The sequence below is a fragment of the Cebus imitator genome, unplaced genomic scaffold, assembly GCF_001604975.1.
Source record: "Cebus imitator isolate Cc_AM_T3 unplaced genomic scaffold, Cebus_imitator-1.0 Scaffold497, whole genome shotgun sequence".
Taxonomy (NCBI): domain Eukaryota; kingdom Metazoa; phylum Chordata; class Mammalia; order Primates; family Cebidae; genus Cebus; species Cebus imitator.
This window is the reverse complement of record NW_016107812.1, coordinates 364347-373441: the sequence shown is the minus strand read 5'-3', so window position 1 is coordinate 373441 and position 9095 is coordinate 364347. Positions and strand designations below refer to the sequence as shown.

General features: G+C 66.0%; 1 protein-coding gene across 1 annotated transcript in view; it reads right to left on the bottom strand.

The window, feature by feature from the left end:
- Positions 1–7046, bottom strand: part of MMP17 (matrix metallopeptidase 17) — a 26407-nt gene extending 19361 nt beyond the window's left edge. Inside the window, exon 1 of the mRNA XM_037733192.1 lies at positions 6885–7046. Within this exon, the coding sequence (XP_037589120.1) occupies positions 6885–7046 (162 nt within the window). The remainder of the gene's footprint in view (positions 1–6884) is intronic.
- Between the last annotated feature and the right edge of the window lie 2049 nt (positions 7047–9095).

Here is a 9095-nt window from a genome sequence, read left to right as displayed (position 1 = left end):
AAAATGCCTGCGACTCATTTATGCCGCCTGCTGGGCCCCCGGGTTCTGGTCTGCAGCTCCTGCCTGAGCTTCACTGTGAGCTGGTGACGGCGCGGTCCTGGCCAACCCTCCTGCCCATCGGCGGGCAGTGCTGAGAGGAATGAGGTGCCATCGTCCTGGAGGTCCCAGGGGCATCGGCCACAGGCCCGTGCTGGCCAGGAGGGGCCGCACAAGACACTGCATGGGATCTGCAAGCCCCAAGATTCCCCGTTCAGGAGCCAGAGTCCTTCCCGGGCCCTCCCTCTGTGCCTTTACCCCTCCCCAAACCCTGCTGACCCAGCCCCAGCCCCCCCCCCCACAGCCCTGAGGGGAAGCCAAGAGTGTGCATGTAGAACCCCTCGGGTCTGGGGGCCCCTCCAAGGCTAGAGGCAGGACGGACATCAAAGTGGACATTCGTGACTGGCGTGGGCAGCTCTGCGGCAGGGCCTTGGGGAGGCAGCCTCCACTCACACGGGGTGGGACAGCCGCTGTGCGCCTGCGTGCTGGCCCCGGCAGACTGGCCTCCCACTTTTGTCCCGATCTCCAGGCCGTGGGGATCCTTGGCTCCGGGTGTCCAGCCCCACACTGCCATGTACCCAAAGCGTTTACGGAGGGTGTCCCCAGGCCGGTCCCCACTCCAGGTGCTGGAGCAACACTCATCAGCACATGCTGCATTAAATACGTGCACTTTTTAGTTCTTTGTTAAGATCCCAGCTCCACAGGGCCACTATGCCTTGTGGTTACAAGCCTGTCACCTCCTCCAGGAAGCCCTCTGGAATTTCCTCACACCATCTATGATACTGGATGATGACCCCCTGCCCCCTTACCAGGGAAGGGCCCATACAGGCAGGTGCCTTTCCTACCCAGGCCAGCTGCTGCCTGGGTTGGGCCAGCAGGCACTGAGACCCCCTTGGGAGGACCCCGCACCCCTAGCCTTCCCATCTGTAAGCTGGGGTCATGGCTGGCGGCAGGCTGGGGTACCCCTTCCTCTGGTCCCTGGGGAGCTAGGCAGTCTGGCCACGGGGCCACATGCATTTTGGGAAAGTGGAACCGGGCCTGGCGGGCAGCTCTCCCAGTGGCTGTGGAATGTTCCCGACCTTTGGAAGCAGCGGTTTAGCGGCAGGTGTGAGCGGCCAGCCTGCTGCAGCTCTAAGAACAAGGGTTCCGGCACCGTCCTGGGGCAGGCAGCCCCACCCACGGCCAACACGCAGTCACCCGTGGCGTCACATCTTGGGGCAGCAGGTCTGTGGGGCAGGGCTGTCGGGGCTCCCCCCAACACGTGTGTGCTCAGGGGCTGCGCCCCATCTCAGGCTCAGCATTCTGGGAGGGGCTGTCTGGGGGGTAGAGTGGGAGGGTGGGAGCCACTTCCTAGTTTGCAGGGGCACCCTGACAGACCAGCCTTGTGGGTTTGAGGGCCACTGGCTTTCGGGTGGACACAGGTAGAAGCGGCCGCCTGCTCCGGGGGGGGGTCTCCTGAGCCCACAGGGTGCCCTTGCCCAGTGCCACACCGCCCTGTGCTCCCAGGTTCGGGGAAGCCCGAGCCTTCGGGGAAGAGGGCAGCAAGCCGCTCCCCAGGCAGCTCAGTTCCATCTGGGAGGGCGGCCGATTCTTGGCCAGGGCTTGGAAATGTCAACTCAGGCTAAATAAGGGTGGCGGCAGCAAGGTGGGCGTGTTAGCTAAACGGGGCGTTAACCAGGCACAGGCCCGAGCCTGAGCATGGTCCTGGGGCAAAAAGGCCCCCACAGCCAGCACCTTGGGGCAAATGCAGTGGCCTCTCCCCGCCCTGGCTCCCCTCCCCAGGCCTCTATTCTGACGTACTCCTGCCCACAGCAGGTGGGCGGATGCCTGCCATAGGATGGCCCCTAAGGCGGGGGCCCAGACCCTCTCCCCCTCCCCACCCCTGCCCCCAGAGTACCTACACCCACCCGCTGCCGCTGCTGGATCCTGACTGCTGTCGCCACGGAGACTGCTGTCTCCAGGGCAACGGAGGCTGCATCGGGAGGGTGCTGCAGCAGCAGCAGGGTGAACCTTCCAGAAGGCCACTGGGGAGGGGGAGGTATTGCCGGGAGGAGGGAGGAGGTGGGAGAGGGGCTGCTGGGAGCTCCAGGGAGCCCCAACTCAAGGCAGCCGCCCCCTGGCTGATGATAGTTTCTGGAGCCGCCTAGGAGAGGCGGCGCTCTCCTGCTCCTCCCATGGGCTGGGCCATTATTACTAAAGATGGGGACACAGAGGCCAGAGGCGGGGCCCTGCCCCGTTGGGGAGCACAGGCAGGAAGCAGGCCCCTGGCTCTGACGCAGATGCGGGCCCGGCCCACTCCAGATTCGCGGTTCACAGTCCTGCCTGTCTGCCACAGTGCGTGCCTGTTTCCAGCCTTGAGGGGTGCAATGCACACAGCACAGAATTCCCTCGGACAGTTTTTAGGGAGTTTACGGCATGCAGCCCCTGCCCCCTGGCTCTGCGTTGCACTGATTGGTTGTGTTGGCCTCTCCCGCCCAGGGCACCCTGGCTGGCGGTGCATCTGTGGCCCTGCTGTGCCATGGGGGTGGCGCCTAGGCCTGGCCTCTGCAGATGAATGAGGGCCCGACCCCCACACTCATCTGTGACCCGATCTGCATGGGGTGGGAGAGGGGTAGGGGAGAGGAGATGTCATCAGCCCCATTTTACAGATGAGAAAACTAAGGCTCAGGGCATGTGGATAACCTGCCTGTGGTCACACAGCACACAGTCAGTGATGGATCCATGGTCTAACTGTGTCTGACCCACCGGCCATGCGAGGGTCCCCTTGCACTGGCTGCCTCTGGCTGCTGACCCTCGGTTGGAGTGATCCCCTGGCCCCAGCCAGGGGCACTGCCAGATTCCCTCTAAGTCTGTCCATCAGTCTGAGCAAGCGGGAGAGGCTAAGACCAGAGGACCCCATCCCACTGCCCATAGGGGAGGACAGGAGTGTGGGGAGGATAAATAGCAAACGTGAACACGTTTGTGACATGAGTCTCAGGCGGCCATGACGTCCTGAACAGGACTACTTGATAACTGTTCTCCATCCCAACAGCCAACAATTATCCAGCACTACCCATCCACGCCCACGCCGTCCACGCCCACGTCATCCACACCCATCTCATTCACACGCCTGCCATTCCTGCCACCTCCCTCAGGCACGGTGAGGCTGGGGCGGTCCCTGCTGGGGGGTACCTGGCACAAAGCAGGTGCTCACAAAACCTGGGTTAACCTTGCGAAGTGGGTGCTCTTATTACTCCCAGTTTACAGATGAGAACACTGAGGCACAGGGAGTTATCTTTGGCTACAGAGCCGCTGACCACTGTGCTATGCAGGGGTGAGAGACGGGCTGGAGGGCTGATGAAATGGGTGCTCAGGGAACATCCTGGGGGACATGGGCTGTGACCAGCAAGACAAGAAGGAGCTGTCCAGGTAACATGCGAGGCGGTGCCCACGGCAGTGGGGACAGCAGTGCAAAGGCCCTTCTGCAGGGAAACGCGCAGCACAGAGGAGCCAGTGGGACAGAGTCGGTTGCGGGGGGGAAGGAGAAAGAGGTGGGCCAGGGCACGTGGGGCCCTTGGGCCAGCATGAGGAGGGGACTTGCCTAGTACTGCACCACGGGGGAAGCTGGGCTCCACATCCTTCCCGGACCACCCTGTCCTGTCCCTGCCGTGAGCCAGACGGTGCCAGCAGGGCCCTGAACCCCAGAGGCAGGTGTTCAGGAGGCCCCCAGTCCCTATATGACAGAGGTGCCGCGCTGCGTGCGCCTGACACCTTCCCCGCGTCCAGAGCCGGGGCAAGCGTCCCTCCGGAGCTGCTGCCAACAGAAGGTAAATGCACGCATACGCAAAGCGCCCTGAAGCCCCAGGACAGCATCAGAGAACACCCTGGTCCCCTCCAGCCTTCCCCCTTCCCGCCCCTGAACCACGGAAGCACCCCCGCTGATGGTACGGCAGCCTGTCCTCCCTGGCCCCACCGTACAGACAGGGAGACTGAGGCCCGGTACGTGGGTCGCAGAGCCCACGTCCGAGGGAAGCGACATCTCCTGCGCCATGAAGGTGGGTGTCAGGAGGGGACTGAGCAGCACGGACACGCAGGCGCCTCTCACGGCAAAATCAGGCGTGGTCTCACACTCCTGCCTGTCTTGGTTTTGGCAGGGGGTGCTCCGCTGACGCTCTGGGACCATCTGCAGGGTGTCAGGGGACACCCTGACCCCAGCCAGGGTGATGACGAGGTCCTGAGGGCCAGGGACCCAGAGGCCAGCAGCGGAGACCAGGATGTGGAGGGCGGCTGCCACCAGGCACCATCTGGCCCAGCCTCCCACAACCTCAGCAACACCACCCCCACTCCCCGCCCCGCCCCAGGCAGAAGATCAAGGGAGCTGCCACTCTGCCGTGGGCGCAGTGATGACGGCCACAGGCTGTGCTGGAGAGGAGACGAAGCAGAAACTTTAGAAGAGTTTGTCAAGCCTGCTACCACACAGCTGCCCCCGGGACCCGGTCGCAAGATGCTCTGGGCGAGTCTGGGGAGTCCCAGCCAGGTCCAGGCTGCAGGCCAGGAACAGACGGCGGCTCAGACACTCCAGACAGCTGTGGAGCAGAGACGGCGAAGCCCACTGGCAGCACGGTGCCACCGTGCAGAAATAAGGCACCGAGAGCCGCGTCCCATCGGCGCCCAGACCCGCTGGAGAAGGAGCCAGGGCGGGAGGGGTGCGGACGCCTGCGGAGACCCTGGGCTGCGCGCTGCGCTGCGTCCTACTCAAAACACAGGAGGACAAAAATCTCAGGCCTGCAAGGACTCGCAGCCCCGCCGAGGACGGGGGCACAGGGCGCTCTTTTGTCCCCGCCGTGCGGCCCAGCAGCCTGAATCCCGGCCTTGTTCACATGCGAACAGGGGGCACTCCGGGGCGGGCCTCCCCTGCGTGCAGCTCAGCCTGCGGGAGCCGGTCTCTCGGACAAAGGGGCCCTTCTCCTTCCTGGCACCCAGACCTGAGAGGGGGCGGTGAGGGTGGTGAGGGAGTCCCCGCTTCCGCCCAGATCCCGGCCTCCCTGTCCCTCCCGGCCGGGAAGCCGCCTGCCCTGGGCCTGAGCTTGCCCGCGCTTCCCCCAGGGGCCGGCAGAGGCCGCCCCGCACCGCCAGTGTGAGCAGCAGGCCCGGACAGGACGGAGGTGCCACCAGGCCGGCTGGAACCCGAGGGGGCACCACGCAGGGGGCTGCCCGCAGCGTCCTCCCTCTCCGGCTGGACGCCGGGCCCCACTCACTGCCCCCGGCCGGGCTGAGGAGCCACGACCTCCGCTCGATCCCGCCACAGAGCACAAGGCGGGTGATCCCCGGGTGCCAGGAGAGACCAAGGCGCAGGTACCAGCCGGGAGGAGGGTGCCCGACCCACTCTCTCTGGGCAGGCGGGCAGGTGGGCCACACTGGGTCTGATCAGCCGACAGGGCTTGGCCAGGGGTCCCTCCTGCGCATGTGGGCCCCACCTGGAGTCCTCCCCTGGCATTGCCCCGGCACCTTCTGCAGCACCCTGGAGCCTGGGTTCCCTTCCCTTCAGAGCTGGAGACACCAGGTCCCCAGGGCGTGCTTCTCAGTGGGGGATCCCGGAAACCCCCAGCTACAAAGGGGTCTTGAGGAGGTGGGGGCACCCCAATTTCACAGGCAGCCTGGCTGGAAGGAAGCCACTGTGGGGGCCTGCAGGCATCTGGCCCCTGGGTAGCAGGGGCAGTGGCCAGCACTGTCCCAGATGGCTTTGGGGCCTGGGGCCAAGCCGGCTTCCATCCAGACCCCCTGGCCAAGCCCTGCCAACCACATGGGCTGCAGGTGCCACCCAAGTGCCCCTTTCAAATGCCTCGACTGCCTGAAATCCACCTGCGCTGACTTGCTCAGACCCTGAGCACCTGAAAGTCCCAGGCGCTGGGTGAGAGGCCCTGCCAGCTGCCAGGACCCCACTGGGAGACCAGGGCCCAGCACTTGCGCGGGCGGGGAGGCCTCGGCCCAGAGTCCCTGGGTCAGGGTACAGTGAGGGCAGCGCTGGGGCAGGAGCCTCAGAAGGAATCGCCCAACCCAGTCGGAGTCCACCCGACCGCCCCAGCCGGGGGGCGCTGACCCCCCGACGTCCGCTCTAAATCTTCCGGGTTCACAGGAGACGCCGCTCCGGGCTGCGGAACAGGGGAGGGGGCTGTGGGAAGAGACCACGGCGCTGCCCCCTGGCAGGGCTCCCAAGCTGAGCTGGGGACAGAGGCTGCGTGTGGGGTGAGGAAGGCTCTCCCCAGTCCCCGGCTGAGCACGGGACCCGGGCTAGAGGGCCAGCCTGGCCGACCCGGGGGGAGGGAAAGGAGGCTGGGGCCAGGGCCATGCTCAGGGGAGCTGGGGCCGGCTTCCCTGTGCCCCCAGCACCCTCAACCCAGCAAACTCAGGGTCCCAAGACTTTCGGGGTGCCCTCACTCCGCAGCCCCTGCTCCGCCACTCCCACCCGGAACGCACGCAGCGCGCAGGGCTCGGGGCGGCCGCGAAGGCTGCTCTCGCCCACCCCGGCTGCTCTGCAGCCGCTGCAAGCCGGGGACCCGGGCTCCGGGCGGGCGGCCTCTCGCAACTCCACGGGCTCCTGCGGCGGCGGCGCGCTCCGGACGCACGGAGCCGGGACGGGAGCCGGCGCCTGCCAGATCCGCGGGCGCTCGCCCGGCCGCTCACCCGCGCGCCTGCCTCAGTCTCCCCATCCAGGAAATGGGTCCAGGGCTCCCGGGCTCCCGGGCGACGCCGACGCGCACCGCGGGGCTCTGCCGGGCCCCCGCCGCCCGGCCCGCGGGGACCCCTGGCGCCGGCCCCGGAGCTCCGCGCCCCCCACCCCCCGGCCCCGCGCCCTCGGCCGCGCTCACCACTCCCAGGCTGAGGTCCTCGGCGCGCGGCGCGGGCGCGGCGCAGCCCCCGCGGGTCCCCAGCGCCAGCAGCAGCAGCAGCAGCGGCGGCAGCGGCCGGAGCCCGGGCCCGGGGGGCGGCGGGGGCGAAGGGCCGGGTCCCCAGGCGGCGCGGCGCCGCATGGCGCTCACATGGGTCCGCGGGCGGCGAGCAGGGTCCGCGCCCTCCGCTCTCCGCGGCGCCCCCGCCGGACTGAGCGCCGCGCGGCAGCTTCCAGCGGCGGGGCGGGGGCATGCAAATGTATGCTAATGAGACCCGCCCCTTAAAGGGCCCGCCTCGCCGGGTCTGCTAGGGGACGGGGTCCGCGGCGTCACGAGAAGGCGTTTCCCGGAGTGTCTTGGGACGGCCTGGGGCGGCGGGGGATGCGCGGGACTGGCGCAGGGGTGGGGGTCCCGGCCGCCCTGGGGGAGTGGACCCTGACCCCGCTCTCCAGACGCACTTCCAGGCCCTTCCCCACGGCGCCCAAGGGCCGGCTTCGGACCCGGGTTCGGATCCCGGAGCCGGAGCCGCAGTCGCAGCGCAGCGGGTGGGCGCTTGGTGGAGCCCGCGGACCGTGGGAGAGGGAGGGAGGGGGTTCGGGGGTGTTGGGGGGCTCAGGCTGCTGGAGGGGGAGGGCGGGTGTGCGGGTGTGGAGGGGAGGGGTGGAGGGCCAGGGAGGTTGAGAAGGTGTGGGGAGGCATCGAGGGGGGCTGGAGGGGGAGGGCGGGTGTGGGGGGCTGGCATCCGAGGCGGAGTCTCTGCAGTCCCTGCAGGCCTGGGAGGGAGGGTGTTAACTTGAACGTTTGTTGGAGCCAGCGTGTGCCTGGCACATGCCCAGGGGTTACCTGAATAATTTCATTTACTCACAAAAGTTATGAGATGAAAACGATTTCCATTTCGCAGACAAAGAAACTGAGGCCCAGAGAAATGAAGTCACTTAAGGCAGGTCCTGGAGCGCGGAAGTGGCAGAGCAGGGTCAGAGCCCGAGCCGGCGATGGTGCGGACTCAACTCGTGTAAGCATGTGCAGGCTGCCCCCTGAGTGGGAGATCTTCGGAGAGGCAGGGTGTGGGGTTCAAGGGTAACCCCAGCCTGTGTTTAGCTTCTCCTCGTGCTGGACTGCCCGGCGTCCCTCCTTCCCAGGCCCTCCTGCTCCACCACCCCAAATCACAGCTGCTACTGTGGAGCCTGAGGTCTCATTCTACGGACAGGGAAACTGAGGCTCAACCCTTTTTACTGGAACCAGTCTCAGGGCAGTGGTGCTTCCCCACCTTCCCCAGGTGCTCTGGCCCATCCTGCTGCCATTGCCCTCACAGCCTCCCTGGCCTGTCCTGAGCAGGGAGATTCCACACCGGCTTCAGCCCACCTTGGTTCCCACTGATGGAGATCACCTGTAGGAGGAGCCCTGGACGCGGGAGGCTCACGGCACATCCCGGATTGTTTGTTTCGTTTTTTTTTTTTTTTGCTCTGTCGCTCAGGCTGGAGTGCAGTGGTACAATCTTGGCTCACTGCAACCTCTGCCTCCTAAGTTCAAATGATTCCCTGCCTCAGCCTCCTGAGTAGCTGGGATTCCAAGCGTGCACAACCGTGCCTGGCTAATTTGTGTACCTTTTGGTAGAGATGGGGTTTCACCATCTTGGCCAGGCTGGTCTTGAACTCCTGGTCTCAAGTGATCTGCTTGCCTCGGCCTCCCAAAGTGCTGGGATTACAGGTGTGAGCCACCGTGCCCGGCCTCATCCTGGATTTTCACCAAGCGCATCAGGATAGCCTGGTTGCCAGAGCAGACACCCAGCCAAAGCAGCTCTTGTCCAGGACAGGACGTGTCTGGGCTCAGGACCGGGGCATCCCAGCGTGTGCTGACGTCAGGCAGGGCTGGACTTCGTCACACAGCAACAGCATCAGAGCACATTTCTGTCCCTCTATCTGTGTGGCGCAGAGACAGCCTGGGCAGCTCCTGGGAATCCTTCCCCCTCAGCAGGCCCAGCCAGAGACAGACCCTCAAGCCACGGTCCCAAAGCCACCTCTTTCTGGATTCGGGGGTCAGGAACTGATCATGGGGCGAGGGGCAGGGAAGTGAGCTGCAGGCCTGGGCTGGAAGAGATTGTCTACAAGAAACTGGAGGTGCTGAAGTCAGAGGGGAGGGTGGATGGCAGGCAGAGCTGGGTCAAGGGCTCAAAGAGGCGATGCAGCCATG